Source organism: Trachurus trachurus, assembly GCF_905171665.1.
Source record: "Trachurus trachurus genome assembly, chromosome: 14".
In the NCBI taxonomy this organism is placed as follows: domain Eukaryota; kingdom Metazoa; phylum Chordata; class Actinopteri; order Carangiformes; family Carangidae; genus Trachurus; species Trachurus trachurus.
Window position 1 is genome coordinate 15678623 of NC_139903.1, and position 23403 is coordinate 15702025.

The following is a 23403-nucleotide window of genomic DNA, read 5'->3' on the forward strand; positions in this document are numbered from 1 at the left end:
TATTTTATGTCCACTGGGTTCGGCTACACTGACAAAATGCTAAACCATGGTTAAAATTAAAGCTGCTAAGCCCCTCATATCCCAATTAAAGCAGCTCCTGAGCTTCCAGAAGAATCATCACCCTTTACTTTCTTTCTCGTGTCTAGTTCAAACATCACTTCTTGTGTAACTGCACCCCAGTTGTCCCTTTAAACACCTCTCTCGCCCTTCGCTCTGCCCCTGTGATATTTGTGAGCAGAGCTGCTCTCCGCTCTGTCCCGAGCTAAACTTAGCCCTGACAGTACCACTCGTCATCACAACATACTCCACAGACCACGCTGGGCTACAATGGATGGTGTCCAGTTACCGCAGATGCTGCTGTATCTCACCGGTGACACTGACAAAACAAGGTGAGTGCATGCACAAGATCCTTCACTGTAACTGACAATAATCTGGTAATTGGTTTAGTATGTTTACTAATGACCTTTCTGTGCATCGGTTCCAGCATGTGTTGCATATATGTTCACGGCTGTGGCCTGAGAGAAAACAGCTACCTCTAATGTAACACCCGAATTTAGTCTGATAAAGGAGTATCGCACTTTACAGACTCAAGTTGCTGAATCATTAATCACAGGAAATAGTTAAAGAACCGGCTCTATTCTTCAGTGGTTGAATCTCTAGAAGGTGTGGCATGAGGTTTGTAGTGAGATGACTGTTGATTTCTGCTCCACTGACTTGCTCCAATCTGTCATTTGTAGATGTAGACTTAAAGACTCTGCAGGTTTTTCTCTCTTTCACTCTCTACACTACACTGTATTCCTCTCTGTCACGATGGGCAGCTATAGCTCAGTCCTCATTCCTGGTAAGCCTTAAGCAACTGTTGCTGTTTGATGTGTCATTTGAAATACTACCACGCTTGAATTATTTATACATGTTATAAAAACAGAACAGAATGAAAGTTAATGCAGGCTCTGGAATTGAAAAAATATATTTTAACATTCATTCTCCGTTTCTCTCAAAGACACTGAAGAGTTTGACTCAATTGTGTCAGTGGCGGAGAAGCTGAATGAGCAGGCAGCTCGTGGCTCAGATGAGAGGTTACAGTCAGAGCTTCAGACTCTGGGAAGTATACAGTACATTTTTAATTAATAACAGTCATCTGACAGTCAAACCATTCCACCACTACTTCATCCAGTGAAATACTACTATACTACTACAATACTACTATAGCTTGGCTCGCATATAAAGACTGTGTGGTGTGGTCTATTTGTGTCCCATCTGTCCTTGGGATAAATTTAACTGCCTCATACACAAACAGCCACGTGCAGCAGCTGGAGATATCGACTTTGACTTGAGTGTCAGAAGGTACTCGCCCTGCATCAATATGAGCTTTAACTTAAATATTTTACTTTCAAGGGCCATCACTACAATCATTTGTTACTAACCTAACACCCATGTGAATTTTTTCATTGTGGGCTCCAAAAGCTGATTTTATTTTCACGCATTCGTAGGGTGAGGTACTGGTAGATCAGCTGTCTCAAACTAGACTGAATTTACAGGTAACACTGATGATGGAGGAGGAAAGAAAAGAAAATCAGAGTGAACACCTGGAAACTTCAACACCTCAGGAAAACTCTCAGGAGATGAGTCAAAATGAGTCGCCCCTGCCTGTAAGAAAAACTTCTTTGCACTAAAAACATTTCTATTGATATTTCAAGTTTTGCTCTGCCTTTAATGCTGGGTTATTCTCCACAGGCAGAAGTGCCCAAAAGTGAGACCTACTCCTCTCTGCTACCAAAGGCTCTGTCTGCAGTGCTACATTCAAACCCAGGCCTCAAATCGGACCCCCAGCCGAGCGGAAACCCAGCCAAACGTGCTTCATCCAACCTGGAACAGCTGCAGACAGAGCTGAGGGACCTGAGGGACCAGTTTGAACAGATGAAGAGTCAACACAAGTAAAAACTTTGTCTCTTTCATCCATGTTCAAATTGGATAAAATGTACTTGCCCAACCTCACATCTCTGCCTCTGCTGTGGTGTCCCACCGTGGAGTTTTCTTACTGTGCTAATTTGACCATATTTTGTGTTTCAGTAAAGAGATTAAACTGCTGATGAACGAGCTCGATGAGGAGAAGAGGATTCGCTTGACTTTACAGGTGTGAGACGCAGGATCTAAATACAATAGCATTATTAACCCATGTAAACTGGACAGAGCCACTGTGAGCTAAGGACAATACACTGATGATGAGTTTTGTTTTGTCACAGATGGAGATTCAGCGTATGAAGAAGCACATGTCGAAATGAGCGGAGTCCTGATTTGACAAAGAGTTCCCCTTGTTTCTGAGTCATCCTCGCTCCTTTTTGATGAAAACATCTCTTCTTTTTTCAAAAAAGCCTCTTTGTAATTTGTCCACTTTTTTTGTCGGAGAGCTGAAAGGCATAGAGGACTGAGTGTTTTTACCGAGTCTTTTCCGACAATGTAAAGATGAGGCACAGCAGGAGCAGACCTGAAATGAGAAAAAAAACTGCCTCATGATCCTGTCAGACCAAAATTATTGGCTGACGAATGTTACTTACACATTCAACGGTCTTGAGGTTTTCCATTAAGAGGAAAAACAGTTTTTTCTCTTTCCTGGGAGAACCCAGGTTTTGAATCACAGCTGATGTGGGAGTGAACATGCCAATTATTTGGTTTTCAGTCATTTTTTCCTTCATCCAGCTTTATAGGAAACACATGACAGTGACTCAGGCAGAGGCGTTTGGGAGTTAGTCCGCAAAGCCGAGGGCTGAGCTGTTATTTTCTAATAATGATGTGATGTAGCGGCACAAACATGAAACTTCTTTCATATTTAATGTGCACATAAGATGTATATATTTAAGAAAACAGTGTAATAGTTTGGCTGAGGTGTCAGTTGATTTATTGGCTGGTGATGTGTAAGATTATGATGTCATTAAAAATGCTGGATTTTGCCATTTGTAGACTTGTTTGTTTTATTATCAATAATTCATGACGGATTCTAAATAAATATAAAGATACTAATTACATTGTATTTTAAAGAAAAACCATGTGCCTGAGGTGACCTGTCATTTGAAAACATCTGGGATCCTTTTTCTAAATGTGTCAGCATTATAATTTTTTGAAACATGAATTAACAACCAATACAATCTGTTAGGCTATGTGATGTACAGCATGCCCTGTTTTAAATTATACTAACAACATAGAGACAGAACAAAACAAAACTTGAAACAGAAAGACCAAAAAACAGAAAGAAAAAACCACAGTAGGCCTAACGAAAAGACACAGTGAAAACTCCTCCAGCTCCCTCACCCCCGGCCCAGAGTCATGCTGCATGTGCAATTTATTATTTAGTGCACCTTTAATTCTTCATCTCTTTCCAAACAGGAAATCACTTGCCTCGATTGAGTAAAAGGCAAGTAGCTAGATATGTTTTCTGAAAAACAAATACATTATACAACACATGTCGCAGTCCAGAAAGACAAATGTTCACATTGTGTCAAATGTCTTCATTGTTTTCCTAGCTTAATTCCTGGAAGGTTAGACAGGTCAGCTGAACCTCTGCCAGAACAAATCAGGACATTTGGTGAAGCGGGGTCGGATTTTGCCTCAGAAGTTGGATTCTTCACAGGGAATGGGCCTGAAGGTGACCTCGGTGTTCTCCTCAAGAATAATATCATATCGACAGAGAGGCCTGTGGGGGACAAACTCCGTATTAATGTGACTCTTCAGCTGGGACAGTGAAGGATTATTAAGAAAGTGAGAATTGCTGCTCACCTCTCCTCGCGATCCAGGTGTGTGAGCTGGATTCGAAGAACACGGAGCTTATGTTTGGACAGGCATATTTTTCCACAGGTGAATGTGAGAGACACTTTGTCTACTGATTGGACATCTTTGTCGAACTGGGCGAACAACGTGGTCTCTTTGTACTGCTGGAACTCTCTGGATTTACTAGTATGAAAAAAAAAAAACATACACATCTCTGAGAAAGAGCAGCAACAGTGGGACAAAGAGAGTTCACAGTGAAATACTAAGACTTACTGGTCAATGGTAGCCACTGCTTCTGTACCGTCATGATGAAGTTTAACAGTAATGTAACCCCAGTGAACATCCTTGTTCCAAACCATCATGTCCACCCTGTAGCAGGACCCTATAGCAATAAACATGAACATTATTTGACATTTAACGTTACTTCCTCTGAGGACTGATACTCTCATGAAGGTAACCCAGCTGGAAATAGGTTCATAAGGGTTAAAATTTAAATAATAATGTTATAAATAGATGGGTATACAATTAGATTAATGTTTATTTCCCCCTGTTGTCATACTTGTGAGTGTGACAGTTAATTAAAATCTCTCATTTTTGCCTGCATAGAGTATAGGGGAGACCAGATTGCATAAAAAGCTGTGTAGCCAATCACAGGAGGGGACGCAGAAAGAGAAGAGGGATCCCGAGTCATCCCGAGTCGTGTCAAGTAGCCATGCAGAGTTGGACACAGAGCATTTCCACAAAGTAAAATGAGTGAAAACTTAGTTGTTGTAACAATTATAAAGTTGTACAGCTGTTAGAGAAACAGTGAAGCGGTGAACCATGTGAGACGCAGCACATCCCGGCTGACTGAGCCACAGTCCTCGTGTCTTGGTAAGATAGCTTTCCCGTGCTAGTCGGCTAGTTGCTGTGTATTAGCAAATATGGTTAGCATTGAAATGATCCCATGAGAGTTCAATATAACAACTCAGTAAACATCACATGTTTATTTGTGGTCTCGTATTTGATGTTTACACTTAATGTTCTGTGTATAATGAATAATTTTACTGCAGAAAAACCAAGTTGTGGCTGGATATTAAAGTGTAATTTCATTAGCCTATATTTAGCTACAAAGCACACTTTTATTTTAAAGGGCTCTGTCTGGTTATGATCTGTTACTTACTGCAGAATGGAGACTTTGGATTTGTGGTGAAGTAAGTTTGTGTTTGGCCCAGTTTTACCAGGATATCTTTCCACTGTATGACATCATAGCCTGAATTTCAGAAGAAGAAAAAAAACAAAACAGCTATGTCACATTTTATAGTAACAAATTAACCTCTGGAGAAATAGTAGATTCAATTTCTATATGTTTTTTTTCTTTTTGATAGATAATAAGGTTACCAACCAAAGACAGGACATCCAGCAGGACCGAACTGGTCACAGTTCATGCACTTCCCATCCAGAAAGTCACTGTAGGACGAGCAGGGGAAGACTCTGCTGGTACACGTTTGCTTCGCAGACTCAAGGTAAAGGCACATTGCTCTTTGGTGGTCACATTTAAAATAAGATCCGCCTGAACAGGGGAAAAATGGAAGGGGGGAACATCTCCATGTTGTTCATAACCTTACAACACAACACCAAGATTTTAAAGACCTTACCAGAAAAGATGGTCTTCGGGCAGCCAGGCTGGTCTGTTCCCCCATTTGCATAAAAGTCAATGTGACCTAGAGGTTCTCTGAAACCCAGGGCTTTGACATGAAGAATATGATAATATACAGTAAATCATCTGCATACTGTGTACCTTATCTAACATATTCAAAATGTATAATACAGAATTTCAGCCAAACTAACAGTCTATATCTGTATGCACGACGTCCACAAATTGGGCATCTGAGGAGTCCAGTCGGTTCTCTGGATGAGCATTTATGAACTGAGGCCCAGCAGGATCCAGAGCTGCAAACATCACATCAACAGATGTCAGTGAATCTTTCACTTTATTCTCAAACCCAAAATCAGCTGATAGGTGCTGGAAATAGCAGGCTTGGGCAGAGAAAAAAAGTAACCCTACTGTAAAAGATTTAGTTATCAATTGTTGTGTTTCCACAAAGTTGGACTTTGTCACAGGTATTAAAGGGATAGTTCACCCTAGAATGATATTTCGCTCATTATCTACTCACCCTCATGTTGACTAAGGGCTGGAAGAATTTTCAGAGTCCACCGTCCCTTCTCTGAGTTACAGGGGGTCTTGGCGTAGCAGTGCATTTCAATGCAACGGTTGCAAAGGGACACCAGAGCTCTTCGTAAAAAAACACGCACAAAAAAACATCCAAATACCTCCATGATGCTCGTATGTAATGTCCGTCTTGTGCTGAAGCCCCAAATTGCGTAATTGTCCCGAAAAAAATTAAATAAGTCTATATTTTAAGCTTGTTTGTAGCGGAAGCTTCTCGAAGCTCCTCTTCCTGGTCCGTCCAAATCTCGCGTGATTTGCGCCGGCGTCAGTGCGGTTACTGCGAATCACGCGAGATTTGGACGGACCAGGAAGAGGAGCTTCGAGAAGCTTCCGCTACAAACAAGCTTAAAATATAGACTTATTTAATTTTTTTCGGGACAATTACGCAATTTGGGGCTTCAGCACAAGACGGACATTACATACGAGCATCATGGAGGTATTTGGATGTTTTTTTGTGTGTGTTTTTTTACGAAGAGCTCTGGTGTCCCTTTGCAACCGTTGCATTGAAATGCACTGCTACGCCGAGACCCCCTGTAACTAAGAGAAGGGACGGTGGACTCTGAAAATTCTTCCAGCCCTTAGGGCCTCGATATACTTGCTGTAAAGTACGCGTACGCGAGCTGCCGCGCGTATCCTGCGTCCGTTTGATGCGTCGCCTGCGACCGAACGCACATATCGACGCGAGGTGACGCGACGCAGGATACGCGCGGCAGCTCGCGTACGCGTACTTTACAGCAAGTATATCTCGGCCCTTAGTCAACATGAGGGTGAGTAGATAATGAGCGAAATATCATTCTAGGGTGAACTATCCCTTTAAAGCTCATGCAGGTGTCACAGTCATAATAAAACATCCTTAACAAGTACAGCTCCAAGCTAAAACTGTAGAACACAAGTGTCCAAAGGTTTTGTAAGTGATTAAATTGTATTTTAGAAATATGTGCTGTATTTCTTCTCCTCATCTGCCAAATCTACAGTAGCCCTGAGAGCCAAGTGAAAAATATTTTTGAAGGCAATCAATTTTCAAGATTTTTTTCCAAAAGAAAAAACAAAAAAAAAATTATCCAGACCTGTAATTCTTCCAATTGACCCATTCAGGTTTGCGCCTACAAAACCTGATATATGAGCTCCCAGACTTTCTCCAATTAAGTGGACGGAGCTCAGAGAGGCACCATGTTCCTGAAAAGATCAGTCAGTTGTTAGTCTTGATAGTTACAACAATCTCCAGTGTTTCAATGACAGTAAAGGTCAGATCTCATACCTGCATCACTTTAATGAAAGCAGTGAGATTGGCTGCTACCTTGTGTGCGTTCTTCACTGCCTTTAAATAGTTCACAGTGGTAGCTCCGTAGTTCCAGTCCACAATTATGAGATTAAGGTCTTTTCTGGCCAACAGCAGCTCTGTGACATCACCTTTCCACACTGGTGGAGACCCCATGAGCTGAAACCCATGAATGACAAAGGTAGTTTGTCTGGACATATTGAATTGGGGATGGACACCAAGGTCGGTGTGGGACAGGAGCGTGCCACAGGTGACATTTTCTCTGGTGTACAGCAGCAGCCTAGTTTTGATGCTGGTGCCAATGAATGCATGACCTAAATTTAGATCCGTAAATTCGTCACAACACTTAGCTGGTGAGAAAAAAAAACAGGTAGAAAGAGATGTTAAGAAAAGTATCAGTTACATACATCTGATTAGATCTTGTTTTGCATAACCTCCAGAGTTTCTGCCCTTATCCTGCCCGTATCCAATTCAATTCTGGGGTGAAACTAGTTTCACTCTTGACCTCGCCCACTACAAAGAAACATCTCATACACTCTTTCTGGGAAAGCTAAAACTTAGGAAATACTGGGTATATCTGACTTGTAACAGCACCATCATGGTTGGTTGCCCAGTGGCCACAGACAAAGTGCAGACATTTTATAATATGTAAACCACTGACACATTTATGGTCATAGAGCCTTACAGAAAAAGAGGATGCGGTGTGTGCACCCACGCCATGTTACACCCAGTTACGACTGTTTGTGTCTGGAGGTTTAGTAATGTCATGGCAGTAATGACTAAATACAGTCCACAAAACCCCCCAAAAATAGTTCATTCAGTCTCAATAAACAACTTGATAATTCAGTTACCAGCTAACTACATGATAATGTAGAAAAACAACCAACAACAATTAAGTTATTCAAACACCTACGGCTACTTGTTTGAAGAGCAATCATATTTAGAGCCTCACCTTTGCATATTTGAACAGCTATCAGCAAGAGTGGTGGCAGATACTGCTTCAGGAACATGCTTCACTTTAGCAGTGGACAAATAATCTGCAGACAGCGTTATCTCAGTGAGACCATTACATGAAAATACAGATTCAGACACTAGCCTATATGGCCCATAATGTAATTAACAACAAACCATATGTCCACAAACACAATAAAAGACGCAGGAGAACAGTAATCTGACCCTTCAGATGTGTCTCTGATACTTTGTAGTTTACTGTAATATTCACTGACCCGTTTAAGTGGTTAGTTACTTATTCACCCTTCCAATGTAATAAAACTAAGGTCATAAATATGTTCAGAAAAACACTTTCCAATCCACTGAACGGCTCATTTTCTCTGGTTTCTTTAACTATTATCAATCTCAGGTAAACACACTGTGATTACAAGTGCAACTGAAGTCTTTGACCTGCTCAGACTCGTTCTTCTCACTGTCCCTTTCTTTAGCTACAGTAGACGCTGCCTCATGTTGACTAAATGGACAGCGTCTCCTCAGATTTAATCTGCACTAACCGGACAAGAATGAGAGAGAGGAAGTTTTTACCTTTGCTGAAGGATGATGATTTCTGGCTGCTCCGTTAAAGGTCCAGAATAATTGAGTGTTTTTCCCTCGACACATTTGGGCAGCGAGATCATAAAATGAAAGGAAGAGTAAAGCAATTCTCCGAGATTATTGTGTTCATAGGTGAAACATTCCTGTGGAGTCACTCCTGCTTTATGTGTCCTCAAACCGGTTAGGCAGCTGTTTCCTTTCATTTGACTTGCATCTGTAAAATAAGATAAACTCTGTTTATTGAGAGCGTTGTTGTACATGGGGCAGAAATAAAAGTGAAAGTAAAATATGTTGGGGGCTTTTCATTCTTACATCATAACAATAACAAGCAGAAATGGGACACAACAGCAGCACAACAGCCAACAAGTAAGGAAAGTAGTGATACTCACGGAGTATGGGCTCACTGGGCTCTCTCTGATGCCGGAGCTGGGAGATGCCACATGGCCACAGGCAGATGAGAAACAAGAAGTTGACAGGCGATACTCAGCGAAGACAATACAGATAAAGTTCTGGACAGAGAAACAGGAAGCTTCCTTCTAAGTGGCTAAGAGGAACTGGAACTCACAACAGACTGAAACGGGAAAAGGCTTGTGGCAAAGCTGGTCCGGGTGTTACGGGCGTACTTGACCTACAGCAGTTGCTCAGACCACAAGGACACCAAAGTAAGCTCCACAGTACAAGTTCATTGCTATTTTTAAGGTCCAAAATAAGTAACAAAGAACACTATTTGGTCAAACTAAAATAGCTTAGCTACCTCCGCTCCCTAACCCTGACACGGTGACACGGACGATCGTCTCTCGCACTAAAACTACTGTATTTGCCAGGAGCGCCATCATTTCATACCCTACATGTCCCTGCAATATTGAGACACTTTTGTTATCGCGATATTGCGGTATTGCCGATACCGTTACATCCCTGCAAGGAGTGAAGGACGGTTTTCATCTCCTGGTTCATTATCTTGGTCTGGCCATTGGATTGAGGGTGTAAACCAGATGACAGGCTGGATGTGGCACCCAGCTGGTTGCAGAACTTCTTCCAAAAGGCAGTAGAGAACTGGGGACCCCGGTCAGAGACGTCATCAGTTGGGATGCCATAAAGACGAAAAACATGCTGGAGAACCAGAAAGGCCGTGTCTGTGGCGACTGGGAGCTTGGAAAGTGGGATGAACCAGCAGCTGAGAGGATGACCTTGTGACCATTGGACGGAGGAAGGCCGGTGACAAAGTCCATGGAGATGTGTGGGTCCATGATAAACTTTGTCAGGTGGTAAAGTGGGACTTGAGGGACTCGAAGGCTTTGTTGGCGGTGTCGGAGCACTGGAAGGGAACCTTTGGGGATGTCAGGGAAGCAGCAATGGTGCCGAAGTTCCTCTGATGAACTTCTTTCATGCTTTATGTGCATGTATTTTTCAACCAGTGTAATAGTTTGACTATGGTGTTGTCAGTTAATTTATTGGCTGCTGATATGTGGGATTATGATATCATTAAAAATTCTGGAGCCATTGTTGAAATGATTCTTTTTTTATTATCAATAATTCATGATGACTTCTGAATAAATACTATATAGATACTAAAGACGTTGTTAAAACAGAAACAACAACAACAAAAAAACATAACTGGTGTGACCTGTCACTTAATCATATCTGAGATCCTTTTTACCAAAAGTGTGAGCATTATAATTTTCCTTCTTACTCTCAAATATCTTAATTGTGAAGCATGAATTAACAACCTGCTACAGTCTATTATGGGATGCATGCCATGCCTCATTTTACATTCCAGTATCAACATAACAACAAACACAACAAAAAACACTTGAAACAGAAAGACTGTACAAAGGACAGAAAGAAAACTTCACACACACGCACGCATGCACGCACACACACACCACCTAGATTCATGCTGCCAAAATCTTCTAAAAAATTTCCAGTCCGTCCTTCAAGTCTAGTTGAGTGCAAGGCAAGTACCAATATATTTTCTCTGAAAAGCAAATATATTATGCATCATACTGTATGTAGCATTGTATCACATTTTATTTCCAGAAACACAAATGTTCACATTGTGTCAGTAAATATTTGCTGTCTATTCAGTCTTTATTGGATTGGTTGGACGAATCAGCTGAATCTCTACCAGAACAAATCAGGACATTTGGGGAAGCGGGGTCGGATTTTGCCTCAGAAGTTGGATTCTTCACAGGGGATGGGTCTGAAGGTGACCTCGGTGTTCTCCTTAAGAACAATATCATATCGACAGAGAGGCCTGTGGGGGACAAACTCCTTATTAATGTGACTCTACAGCTGGGACAGTGAAGGATTATTTAGAAAGTGAGAATTGCTGCTCACCTCTCCTTGCGTTCTAGGTGTGTGAGCTGGATTCGGAGAACACGGAGCTTATGTTTGGATAGACTTATTTTTCCACTGGTGAATGTGAGCGACACCTTGTCCACTGATTGGATGTCTTTGTCGAACTGGGCGAGCAACGCGGTCTCTTTGTACTGCTTGAACTCTCTGGATTTACTAGTATGAAAAAAAGACATACATCTTTGAGAAAGAGCAGCAACAGTGGGACCAGGAGAGTTCACAGTGAAATACTAAGACTTACTGGTCAATGGTAGCCACTGCTTCTGTACCGTTATGATGAAGTTTAACAGTAATGTAACCCCAGTGAACATCCTTGTTCCAAACCATCATGTCCAACCTGTAGCATGACACTAGCAAAAAAACATAAACATTTTTATTTGACATTAAACGATACTTCCTCTGAGGACTGATACTCTCATCATGAAAGTACAATTTACAGAAGAGCATCACCATTCATTACTGAACTGAAATACTGAATCTGTCTACTTATGATCTGTTACTTACTGCAGAATGGAGACTCTCGATTTGTTTTGAAGTAAGTTTTTGTTTGGCCCAGTTTCACCAGGATATCTTTCCACTTAATGACGTCATAGCCTGAATTTTAGGAAAAAATCAAACAAACAAAAAAAAACAGCTGCATCAATACTAACAAACTAACCTCTACGGAAAGAATAGATCCAATTTTTACATGTTCTTTATTTCTGGTAGATAATCAGGTTACCAACCAAAGACAGGACATCCAGCAGCACCGAACTGGTCACAGTTCATGCACTTCCCATCCAGAAAGTCACTGTAGGACGAGCAGGGGAAGACTCTGCTGATACACGTTTGCTTCATAGACTCAAGGTAAAGGTACACTGATCTCTGGTGGTCACATTTGAAATAAGATCCGCCTGAACAGAGAAAAAATAGAAGGAGTCACATCACTATGGTGTTCATATCCTTAAAATACAACAGGAACACAAGTGCCAAGATTTTAAAGACCTTACCAGACAAGATGGTCTTTGGACAACCAGGCTGGTCTGTCCCTGCATTTGGATAGAAGTCAATGTGACCCAGAGGTTCTCTGAAGCCCAGGGCTGTGACATGAACAATATGAAAAAAAGTAAATCATCTGCATACTGTGTAAGAAAACCAGACCTCACATTTAAAACAAGTCAAAATGTATAATACAGAATTTTAGCCAATCTAACCGTCTATATCTGTGTGGAGGACGTCCACAAATTGGGCGTCTGAGGAGTCCAGTCGATCCTCTGGAAGAGTGCCGGTGTACTCAGGCCCAGCAGGATCCAGAGCTACAAACATCACATCAACAGAAGTCAGTGGAGGCAAGGCAAGGCAATTTTATTTGTATAGCCCGTTTTTACAAACAGCGGAGCTTTCCCTTTATTCTCAAATCCAAAATTAGATGACAGCTGCTGGAAATAGCAGGTTTGGGCAGAGAAAAAAAGACCTCGCTGTAAAAGATTTAGTTATCACTGCAAGACCCTGCAGTGTTTCTATCCCATTTCCTCTTAATCACCACTGCCCTGCACACAAACACTTGACCCATCTGACAAACCAGTGATGTTATTTTCCAAATATCTTTTCTTTGTTTCACACAGAAAAGTCCTGATACCAGCATGTTCATTTCCTTTCTTTCCTTTCTTTTAATTTCCTTTACTTTGCTGCCAAAAAAATGAGCTGTAATATGCTCCTGCAATTCCACAGCTCAATTCATTTTGATACATGTGACATAGTCAGACTTTATTAGTTGCAATATCTTTGGAAATTTCAAAGCCAAAACTATAAAACACAAATGTCCAGAGCTTTTGTGAGTTATTAAATTGTATGAAAGAAGCAGTATTTCTTTAACTCATATATTGTCAAACCCACAGAAACCAAAAAAAGGTTAGTGAAAAAATATTTTTGGCATACGATAATTCTGCAATTTAAAAAAAAGAAAGAGAGAAATTATTCTAAAAAATAATTTGTCCTGTAGGGCTTGTGTTCAATTACAACACCTACAGTAACTCCACTAAAACAGATCTTATAATTCTGACTCGGGTAGACAAAGTGAACACGTGCCACTCTTACCTGTTATTCTTCCAATTGACCCATTCAGGTTTGCGCCTACAAAACCTGATATATGAGCTCCCAGACTGACTCCAACCAAGTGGATGGAGCTCAGAGAGGCACCATGTTCCTGAAAAGGTAAGTCAGTCATTAGTCAACACAACTCTCTATGGTGTTTCAATGACACTGATGGCCAAAGATTAAGGTCAGATAACTTTCATACCTGCATCACTTTAATGAAAGCAGTGAGATTGGCTGCTGCCTTGTGTGTGTTCTCTACGACCTTAAAATAGTTCACATTGGTTGCTCCATAGTTCCAGTCCACCACTATAAGATTACAGTCTTTCCTTGCCAACAGCAGTTCTGTGATGTTGCTTAACCACACTGGTGGAGAACCTGTGGGCCTATACCCATGAATGACGAAGGTGGTTGGTCTGGACATATTGAATTGGGGGTGGACAGAAAGATTGGTGTGGGACAGGAGCGTGCCACAGGTGACATTTTCTCTGGTGTACAGCAGCAGCCGAGTCCTGATGCTGGTGCCAAGGAATGCATGACCCAAATTTAGATCCGTAAATTCATCACAACTCTTAGCTGGTGAAAAAGAAGAGAAAGAGATGTTAAGAAAACTGTAGCTACATTACACATTGTGTTTTGATCTTGTTTTGCATACGTTTCTGCCCTTATCCTAATTAAATTCTGGGGTGAAACTAGTTTCAGTCTGGACTTTGCCCACTAGAAAGAAACATGTAATGAAATACTCTTCCTGGGAAAGCTGACAATTAGGAAATACTGGGTATATCTGACTTGTAACAGCACCATCATGGTTGGTTTTCCAGTGGCCACTGACACATATATGGTCAGAAACAGAGGATGTGGTGTGTGCACCCACACCATGTTACACCCAACTACTGTTTGTGTCTGTTGTGTGACATTGGGTTTAGCAATGACACAGCAGTAATGACTAAATACAGTCCATAAACAAAGCCAACCCAAAATAGTTTAAGTTGCATTAACCAATGTGATAATTCAGTTACTACCCAACTACATTATAATATCACCAAACAATCAATAATAAGGTTATTCAAACACCTACAGATACTCGTCTGCAGAGTTTACAGTTTACAGTTACAGAAGTCTGCAACAAGATAATTTTAAGGAGGATCCTCACAAAAACAACTCACAGATGAACAAGGTTCATGTAAAAGAAAAGCCATCAGCTGCTCCGTGACTGTTACACAGTAAATCACATTGCATATAGCGTGGTGCATATGTATACGTATGTCTGTCAGCTGAGGTATGTCTGTACTGAACCAGTGATTTTTGCAAACCACAGAGAAGATCAATGGGCGACGCACTATTCCCTCAAAAAATGTCAGTTCCTCAAATATTACTTAACTGTTTCTAAGGAGCAAAGCTGTTATACACTTACAGGCAAAGATGACTATGTATGTGTGTGCGTGCACGTATTTGTATAAATACATTTACATCTTAGACAGTCATGTTTAGAGCCTCACCTTTGCATATGTGAACAGCTATCAGCAGGAGCAGTGGCAGATACTGCTTCAGGAACATGCTTCACACCAGCAGTGGACAAATAATCTGCAGACAGATTACATCACAAATACATAATTCAGACAATATATGGCCCATAATGTAATTAACAACAAACCATATGTCCACAAACACAATAAAAGATGCAGGAGAACAGTAATCTGACCCTTAGGCTGTGTCTGTCACACTTCACTTCAGCGACCTCGCTAGACTGAATTTACAACAAGAGGTTAGTTACTTGCCCACCAATCTCAAATGTTAGAAAACTAAGGTCATAAATATGTTGAGAAAAACACTCTCCATTCGACTGAACAGCTGCTTTTCTCTGGTTTCTCTTACTATTGTCATGTCAATTAAGGCACTGTGGTTTCAAGTGAAACTGAAATCCGCAGAATAGTAAGATAGTTTTTGACCTGCTTAGACTCGTTCTTCGCACTGTGACCTTCTTTGGCTACAGTAGACGCTGCCACATGTTTACTAAGTGGTCAGTATCTCCTCAGATTTAATCTGCACTAACTGGACAAGAATGAGAGAGAGAAAGTTGGCAGTCTTACCTTTGTTGTCGGATGATATTTCCTAACTTCACTGTCCAAGATCCAGAATATTTTAGTGCTGTCACTGTGCTTGTCACTGTGTTTGTCACTCCACATATTTGGGCAGTGTGTAGAGATCAGGAAGTGAGAGGAAAAACAGTAAAGCAATACTCCCACCCTGCATGCTCTCACATGGATAGCCACACCCCTTGCTCCAGGTTATTGTGCTCACAGGTGAAACATTCCTGTGAAGTCACTCCTCCTTCCTGCGTCCTCAAACCGGTTAGGCAGCTGTTTCCTATACGTCTCCACTGAACTTGACTCACATCTGTAAAATAACTTGATCTCTGTTCATTCAGAGCATTCTTATACATGGGCAGAAATAAGAATGAAAGCGAGTTCTCTTACAAAAATAGACACCCATGTCTCTTGAATTCCCCGAAAATTCAGCCTGGAGCTACTCATTCAAGACGACTCAGACATTTCCAAGAAGTTCAAAATCTCATTACTTCTCCTTAATGTTTATTTTCTGTTAAATTTTAAATTCTGTACGCCCTTACTTCCCGACCTCTCCTGTACAAGTTATTGTCTAAATTTAATAATGTACATTCAAATACATATACAGCAAGTCTGTATATATGTAAATGTATTATATGTATTATAACTGTGTTCTTAAATCTAAATCAAATAGAAATAAATTTAGTGTGTAGGCCTACTAAGGGTAAGGTGTTGTCTGAATAACTTCCAGCTCTCCCCAACTTTTAAGAGATTTGACTGATGTGTAAAGTGAGTGTAAATAAGATAAAAGAGAACACAGATGAGGATAAGATAAAACTGACAAACTTGAAACGTTGCCGGTAGTATATCTGCAAATGTCTTCGGAGGTTCTGTTAATGATCACACATCTGATTTCTGTAAGAAAATGAATTACTCGTGGCCTTAATGTTTGACCGTTATAAATATATCTATGACCATGTATCTGGTTAATGTTCAATGTATATGAAACAAGAACTAACACAACTTGCGGAGTTGTATTGAGGCTTAATGCTGAGTTCAGCAGCCCACATAAAGTTACAGTATTAGTCAGGGAGGGTTTGTCAGAAAAGGTGGGAGCATAGTCTGGCTTTTGGGAATAACGGGGAGGTCCCCCCCCCCCCTCAGATAAAGATTTCATTTCAGTCTTACTTACTCAGTGTGAATTATTTTTTATGGTTTTATTTTTTTCTTTAATGAAAAATCAGCTGCTGGTTCCTGTTTTCCTCATTTAGCTGCTACACTTCTACCTCAATAGCTTGCCTTGTACACTACATCACATAGTTTTGTGGTGTTGAGGGAGCTTAATACAAATATCAGTATCACAGCAAAATTATTAAACCACCATCTCCACCCCATTAATGTTTTTACATAATTAGCATGCTAACATGCTGATTTGCTCAGTTTTAGCATGCTAACATAGTAGTTTTAGCTGCTAGTGGCTAAAATGTCCATATGCATTTACTGTGTTTAAAATTGACTATAATTTTCTGACACTGTTTTAGACCGTACGTGTGTAGCCTACAACAGGATCAAACTTCAGCTGGTGCTACAGTGTAAACAATCCATAAAGCAGCAGCTGGTGTCCAAGACTAAATGTAACAAGTAGGCAGGGCAGCACACTATTGATTTTAAGACATACCCAAACTATACTTGCAACAGAAATTACATAATGTGTAGCATAGCACTGTGGGTAACTTGCTGGGACATATTGTCCTTCGGTGTTTGGTTCCAAAGGCTGACAGTGTAACAGCTGTGAGCACTTACCTTTAAAGTTACTGATGTATCACAGTCTGAGAGGAAATGTGAGAAATGCTACGAAACATGATTTTTTTTTTTTCACTTTTCACTTCAAGCTGGTGTCAGTGATACCAGATCACGAAAAGGGAAACTATTCACAAGCTCAATATTGATGACAAGCACAATCTACTCCCCTGGGAGCCATCGGCAGAGTAGGTTGAACTTTGCCCGCTGCATTTTCACGTCATCAGGATCAGGCAGGCCGATGGGATGTATACTTAAAATCACAGACAGGCTCAGGAATCGTCCCTGTGCAGCGGTCAAGCCAGCCGAGAGGAGAGGCAGGTGGGTACAGCTGGACTGTTAGAGGACAAGGCAGCAGAATAATCCAGGATGGCCGGAAAGAGACGGGGCAGAGGCAACAACGGTCACCAACAACAGACTCCACAGAGCCAGAGGGGAGGCCCTCGCAGGGTGAGTCCTGTTCTGTCAATACCAAACCACCAGCTTCCTTATCATTACACTTCAAATGGCAACCACATGCACATTGAGAGATTCTGAGTGTGCTGAGTCTTGTTTTTGTACATTATTTAAAGACTGTAAACAGGAATGTATTAGTCAGGCTTTTATTTTCTTTTATTGAATATAACAGAGGGGAATGTCTCCTCTTTGTTATTTGACTTGTGCCTGGGAGTGGGGCCGGTGACTAGCTGGGTGGAGTGATATAGAGATGACCTTGATTATTATTCTTAACTGATATTTAGCATTTGTTTGGTATGAAGTGGTGGAAAATGATGGTTAAAAACGGTTTCTATTGTTATTCATTTTCATTTTCTTTGATTGTGGAAACACAACATTTAAGATCTGCATGTTAATTTTTGGAGGGTGTCAAGTGGGGAATTAGTGGAAAGTGATAAGAACCAGGAGAAGAATATAAAACAAGCATTGAGGCATGCTAGTTAGTTGTTTTCATTGAGGATTTCTAAATACATTTTAAACAATCTTATACTTTAACATAAATGACATCACCCGTTTGCATAGAATCAAAGTTCAAAGTATGTTACAACACATCAGATAAAGCTGCGTATACTGTATGTATCTACACAAAGTCCATGACACATCAGGATGCTCATTAGAGTTCAGTGCTGAGACTGATCAGCGTTGTCCTAAAGATATCAAAGCTTATCTTGTTTTGAAAAATTTTCTTTATAAAATGTCATATCTAGAGGGACGTCCCAACCTGCGAATTATCTAATACTTTTTTTTATCAAAATAAACGTATATAACAACTCTGTTTATATAACATTAGTGTAGTTCTAACTCTGCTGCTGTATATTGTTTTCCTGCACTATTTTGTTCTTGAATGCAGTGACACCCTTTTCCTCCCACGTTACAAATACATGCCAGTCAGGTTTAGTGGAAATGTCGCAACTGCCCTGAATACAAGTATGGATATGTTTGATGGTATACTGACAGACTACTCAGTCTGTGCCGTTAGTCTGCACACAATGTGGCTGAAACTCTGAACACAATGGAACAGATTAAACATGTTTTTATTTCTTTGTTTATTTACATATTGATTAATTGGTTGATTGATTGATTTACTTTCTCTGTGTTCTCTGTTCAGTCTGTTCAGGCTCTCCGGGAGCCGGCTGCTTTTGCCAAGTCTACAGGTTGTGAATCAGAGACCCCCCATGAAAAGCTGACCATTGCCCAAGCCCGGAGAGGCACACCAGGTCATAGTCTTCATAGTTTCTGTTTGCATTGCTGATAAATTGTTGTTATTGTTGGTTTGGGTTTGGGTCTTTCCCAGCTAATGACAGCAATATTGTTTTATGGCTAGTTATCTAACTGATAGTTAGGTTGTTATTATTATGATCCTCCCCCAGGGATGTGTCACGCCATATGTATGACACATTAGCAATGAAATGAAAATATTAACATCTTTATTGGCTGTTATCAGTATCAGTATCTGTTTAAAAATTACATATAAGCAAATCCCTTTAAATAACAGTGGGAGTTAAAACTTGGTTTCACATGTCTCATCTTGCAGCTAATCGTCCGGTGCGAGTCTACGCTGATGGGATCTTTGATCTTTTCCACTCGGGGCACGCTCGAGCTCTGATGCAGGCCAAAAATGTGTTCCCCAACACTTACCTGATAGTAGGAGGTAAGATATGAATGTCGCTGCCCCTCTCCAAACCTCACAGTAAAATAACATAAACAGTTTCTCCTTGTGTTTACATGATATGATCCACAGAGCTGCAGTAGCTTTAGAGAGAAGAGTACTATTAACCCTAATCTTAGACTAATGACCGTTATAATAGGGTTAAAATCCTACATTTGTTTTAATCCCAGTTTAAAGGATCATATCACATTTCTGTTTTCCCAGTCTGCAGTGATGAACTCACCCATAAGTTTAAAGGCTACACAGTCATGACTGAGGATGAACGCTATGACGCCCTGAGGCACTGCCGCTACGTGGATGAGGTGGTGCGAGACGCTCCCTGGACACTGACTGAAGAGTTCCTCAAACAACACAAGGTCAAAGGTCACACAGTCAGTGGGACACACAGCTTCTAACAGTGACAACAATGTGTCTGAAACGCTGTCATGTTGCACTCACAGATTGACTTCGTGGCCCACGATGATATCCCCTACACTTCTGCTGGATCAGAGGACGTTTACAAACACATAAAGGAAGCAGGTGAAGATACCTTGTGATGAGTTCCACCTCTGTCATTTCCCATATGACTGAATGGATTTCATGTGCTTTAATTGTCTGTGTTCTCATGTCAGGGATGTTTGTGGCCACTGAGAGGACAGAAGGCATCTCCACATCTGATCTGATCACCCGCATCGTCCGAGACTATGACATCTATGTTCGACGCAACCTGCAGAGAGGATACACAGCCCGAGAGCTAAATGTTGGATTCATTAATGTAAGAGAAATCATTTTTAACCAAAGTAAATCTTGTCTGTACTTGCCTGCACAGGTGGTCATGACCTGTTGTGTGTTTATTCTGACAGGATAAAAAGTACCGGCTCCAGAACCAGGTGGACAAGATGAAAGAGACGGTGCGAACGGTGGAGGAGAAATCCAAACACTTTGTCTACAGAGTGGAGGAGAAGAGCCAGGACCTCATCCACAAGTGGGAAGAGAAGTCACGAGAATTCATCTGCAACTTCCTGGAGCTTTTTGGACCTGATGGAGCCTGGGTAAGTTCACTTTTACATTCATCCACACAACAAAAACACTCTAACAGATAAAGAAACATTCTAGGTTTATTATCTAGTTTATTTTTTAATGGTGTATCATGATGAATCTTGATTGATAAGAATAATGATGATGATTGCTAAATCAGCATTTATTGAGCTTTAGAGGGTCCAGTTACTGTATTTTGTTCACGTAGGACTAAGCTGAGCCAAGCTAATCTAACCAGTGGCTCATTTCAGTATTAGATACTGAAACAAAGCAGAAAGAAACCAAATAAGCACATTTTTCAATAACATGAAAGCAGTCCTTCAGACCCTTTACAATAAAAAAACAGATGCTTCACTCCAAACTAAAGTCATAGATCATGACGTGTGTAACATGTGTTTTCTGTTCATTCATGGTTTCATTGGAACTGGGAGGTTTGTCAAAAGCACCAAAAGCTCATGCATGGAAAACTGTAATAAAATGTTGAATCATTGTCTGTGTGTGCAGTGACAAAACCTGTGGTTGATGTGGGAAATAGTGAAACAATATGTGGTTGGGTTACTAAGAAATTACAATTAAACAGGTGACAGAACATTTAATATATGTATTATAACTTAAAGGGATAGTTCACCCAAAATTCAAATTTCACTCATTATCTACTCACCCTCATGTCGACTAAGAGCTGTGAGAATTTTCAGAGTCCTCCGTGCCTTCTCTGAGTTACGGCGGGGTCCGTGCAGCAGTGTTTGTCCATACAATGGTTGTGAATGGATACCAACTTTCTTCGTCCAAAAAGACACACCAAAAAACATCCAAATACCTCCATACTGCTCGTCTGTAATGTCCCTCTTGTATTAAAGCCCCGACATGAGAAATTGTTCCGAAAAAAATTAAATAAGTATATATTTTAAGCTTGTTTCACTGCTCTTCCTGCGAGATTTGCACTGACCGGAGGAACAATTTCTCATGTCGGGGCTTCAATACAAGAGGGACATTACAGACGAGCAGTATGGAGGTATTTGGATGTTTTTTGGTGTGTCTTTTTGGATGAAGAAAGTTGGTATCCATTCACAACCATTGTATGGACAAACACTGCTGCACGGACCCCGCCGTAACTCAGAGAAGGCACGGAGGACTCTGAAAATTCTCCCAGCCCTTAGTCGACATGAGGGTGAGTAGGTAATGAGTGAAATTTGAATTTTGGGTGAACTATCCTTTTAATAAAACAACATGGTGAACCTCTCTTCTGTCTCTGTCTTTATCCAGCATGCGATTCAGGAGCGGAGTGGCCGTATGCTCCAGGCCCTGTCGCCCTACTCCTCACCCCGAGGCTCCCCCAGCAGCAGTCCCACCAGACGACGACGCTCGATCTCTCCTGACTCCTCCCCGGCCTCTGCCTCCTCCTCTCCTTCCTCTCTCTCCCCTCCTTCCTCTCCATCCTCCCCCCGCAAACCTAAAAAGGGGACACGCTCCTCCCTCAAAAATGCCTCCTCACACAAGTAAAATGAGCTCCTCATGCATGGATCCTCTTGCCTGTGGCCATTAATCTGGTATGTCTAAGGAGGATATTAATAAAATTAGCAAATGAAAAGTAACTAATTTATTACTGGTTTATTCAAGTACAGGTGCAATATATTATGTACATAATGCTGAAAAGAAAATTTAAAGTTGTGCTTTGATGTATTTTGTTTCCTGTCATTTGTTACTCCTCCATATATCCTCATCCTTAAAGAGATGTTATATATTAGGACTCAGCAACTTTATGGAAATAAGAGAAAAGAGGGGCTTACAAGTATGAGGCCTTTATTTTTCTATTTCTACAGTTCCTCAGAGCAAGAGTGAGTTCTTGAGATGCACTATCATTTTTTAAATAAATTGATAATCGTATAATTATTATTATGTAATGTGAAAAGATAATTTGTTTTTACAATATGTTGCGCATAAAAAGAGATGATAAAAATTAATTTGCTTGTGCAAAGGTTGTGTCTTTAGTGTTGGCTTGTACCCAGTTCCCAATAAAACTCAGGGTGGAGCTCTTGTAATCTAATCCTGACCAGTGGGAGATGATCATGAACTCACACCACATCCTTTTTTTCTGTTGTCAATGTGAAACAACCCATAAACAGGATGACTAGACGATTGTGTCGTAACATGTGGTCTGATCTGTAAATGGAACAGGAGGGTACATTGAGAAAGCATTTTGGATTTCCTGGAAATTACTTACATATTGCCATTGCTCCAGAGGGAAGGAGAAACAGAACAGGTTTACTAGGAATTAAAAGACATAATGGATAAATGATACACTGACCTAATTAGAGTTTTAAGAGGTAACAGAAAAACAAAAACAATTGACCAAATAAATGATTGTTTCCACTGTACATGTAATTTGGTAGGCTACAATAGTAAAATGTCACTTTTTATAACTCCTGCACAAAAGTGTGATTTTATCTGTAGGCTACAACCTAAAATGACAACACAACTAGAGAATGCATTTCCTGAAGGAAATGCGGGTGAATGCTGAAAGCTGAATGAGCTGATAAATTGTTGAAACAATGCTGAATTAAAGCAGATATCAGTGGAATGTTTTTGTTAATATAAGTCCTAAATAGTCCTATTTTCCGTCAGCAATCACTTACATGAAGTATTTCAGCCTAAACACGAGTCTCTCCGTCACTCTGCTCTGCTGTAACCCGAGGAGAAAATTTTCCTTGTGGGATACAAGTGTTATCCAATGAGGAGAGAGAACGGCATGAAGGGCTGTGTGTGCAGCCAAGGGATGCGCGTGAATGTGGTGACGTAGCACGAGGACCAATTGATGCCTGACAAGGGCGGGGGCTGCTAACTCATGGTGCGTTCAAGGAAACTCGTACTTTGTGTTTTTCCTTCCTGTGAAGTGGTACCAGTTCGATCTGGTACGAGTTCACGGGTCAGAAGTTACGAGTGGCCGTTATAGGGAACTTTCACAGACAACAGGATGGTAAAAACACGAGCTACGGGTTACCTGGAACGCTACCAAGTCGTAGTTGTGACTTGAAGCTGTAACTTACGGTTTCAAAAGCCTGCCTTGAACGCAGCATTAGCCGAAACGGCCGTGAAGCTGATATCTGCTTTAAGTTAAAGGCCCCATGGCATG

General features: G+C 40.9%; 4 protein-coding genes across 5 annotated transcripts; 2 read left to right on the forward strand and 2 right to left on the reverse strand.

The window, feature by feature from the left end:
• The first annotated feature begins 267 nt into the window (after nucleotides 1-267).
• On the forward strand, nucleotides 268-2798 carry LOC310996843 (SH3 domain-containing kinase-binding protein 1). Its single transcript, XM_083986341.1, has 5 exons — nucleotides 268-389; nucleotides 1539-1649; nucleotides 1735-1934; nucleotides 2071-2134; nucleotides 2244-2798. Exons 2-5 carry the CDS (start codon nucleotides 1548-1550, stop codon nucleotides 2280-2282), a joined length of 405 nt encoding a protein of 134 aa, XP_083842467.1. The 5' UTR covers nucleotides 268-389; nucleotides 1539-1547; the 3' UTR covers nucleotides 2283-2798.
• A 174-nt stretch (nucleotides 2799-2972) lies between these two features.
• On the reverse strand, nucleotides 2973-9358 carry LOC310997175 (lipase member H-like). 2 transcript variants are annotated; one of them, XM_083986836.1, is made up of 12 exons: nucleotides 9188-9358; nucleotides 8790-9012; nucleotides 8206-8290; nucleotides 7233-7603; nucleotides 7042-7150; nucleotides 5593-5694; nucleotides 5400-5489; nucleotides 5147-5314; nucleotides 4925-5014; nucleotides 4036-4144; nucleotides 3772-3945; nucleotides 2973-3688 (listed from the first exon to the last, which is right to left on the reverse strand). In XM_083986836.1, exons 3-12 carry the CDS (start codon nucleotides 8261-8263, stop codon nucleotides 3604-3606), a joined length of 1356 nt encoding a protein of 451 aa, XP_083842962.1. In that variant the 5' UTR covers nucleotides 8264-8290; nucleotides 8790-9012; nucleotides 9188-9358; the 3' UTR covers nucleotides 2973-3603. The 2 variants fall into 2 exon arrangements, with proteins under 2 accessions (XP_083842962.1, XP_083842963.1); XM_083986837.1 differs by lacking the exon at nucleotides 8206-8290.
• Nucleotides 9359-10366: 1008 nt separating this feature from the next.
• On the reverse strand, nucleotides 10367-16417 carry LOC310997174 (lipase member H-like). Its single transcript, XM_083986835.1, has 11 exons — nucleotides 15317-16417; nucleotides 14726-14810; nucleotides 13432-13802; nucleotides 13230-13338; nucleotides 12347-12448; nucleotides 12143-12232; nucleotides 11879-12046; nucleotides 11658-11747; nucleotides 11395-11503; nucleotides 11136-11309; nucleotides 10367-11052 (listed from the first exon to the last, which is right to left on the reverse strand). The coding sequence occupies exons 2-11, from the start codon at nucleotides 14781-14783 to the stop codon at nucleotides 10968-10970; spliced, it is 1356 nt and encodes a 451-aa protein (XP_083842961.1). The 5' UTR covers nucleotides 14784-14810; nucleotides 15317-16417; the 3' UTR covers nucleotides 10367-10967.
• A 906-nt stretch (nucleotides 16418-17323) lies between these two features.
• LOC310997176 (choline-phosphate cytidylyltransferase B-like) lies at nucleotides 17324-21953 on the forward strand. The gene is made up of 8 exons (XM_083986838.1): nucleotides 17324-17542; nucleotides 18696-18804; nucleotides 19122-19238; nucleotides 19461-19612; nucleotides 19697-19775; nucleotides 19868-20010; nucleotides 20099-20287; nucleotides 21537-21953. Exons 1-8 carry the CDS (start codon nucleotides 17462-17464, stop codon nucleotides 21771-21773), a joined length of 1107 nt encoding a protein of 368 aa, XP_083842964.1. The 5' UTR covers nucleotides 17324-17461; the 3' UTR covers nucleotides 21774-21953.
• Nucleotides 21954-23403: the final 1450 nt, after the last annotated feature.

Coding starts and splice junctions, on each gene's coding strand:
- LOC310997175 (XM_083986836.1), bottom strand. CDS start 8,263: ATGTTCCTGAAGCAGTATCTGCCACCACTCTTGCTGATAGCTGTTCAA. Junction 7,604..8,205: donor AGCTGTTCAAATATGCAAAG/GTGAGGCTCTAA, acceptor TTTTCTCACCAG/CTAAGTGTTGTGACGAATTT. Junction 5,695..7,041: donor GTCAATTGGAAGAATTACAG/GTCTGGATAATT, acceptor TGATGTTTGCAG/CTCTGGATCCTGCTGGGCCT.
- LOC310996843 (XM_083986341.1), top strand. CDS start 1,548: ATGATGGAGGAGGAAAGAAAAGAAAATCAGAGTGAACACCTGGAAACT. Junction 1,935..2,070: donor CAGATGAAGAGTCAACACAA/GTAAAAACTTTG, acceptor TTTGTGTTTCAG/TAAAGAGATTAAACTGCTGA. Junction 2,135..2,243: donor GGATTCGCTTGACTTTACAG/GTGTGAGACGCA, acceptor GTTTTGTCACAG/ATGGAGATTCAGCGTATGAA.
- LOC310997176 (XM_083986838.1), top strand. CDS start 17,462: ATGGCCGGAAAGAGACGGGGCAGAGGCAACAACGGTCACCAACAACAG. Junction 19,239..19,460: donor CACTTACCTGATAGTAGGAG/GTAAGATATGAA, acceptor CTGTTTTCCCAG/TCTGCAGTGATGAACTCACC. Junction 19,613..19,696: donor AGTTCCTCAAACAACACAAG/GTCAAAGGTCAC, acceptor TTGCACTCACAG/ATTGACTTCGTGGCCCACGA.
- LOC310997174 (XM_083986835.1), bottom strand. CDS start 14,783: ATGTTCCTGAAGCAGTATCTGCCACTGCTCCTGCTGATAGCTGTTCAC. Junction 13,803..14,725: donor AGCTGTTCACATATGCAAAG/GTGAGGCTCTAA, acceptor CTTTTTCACCAG/CTAAGAGTTGTGATGAATTT. Junction 11,504..11,657: donor TCGAGAGTCTCCATTCTGCA/GTAAGTAACAGA, acceptor TTTTTTTGCTAG/TGTCATGCTACAGGTTGGAC.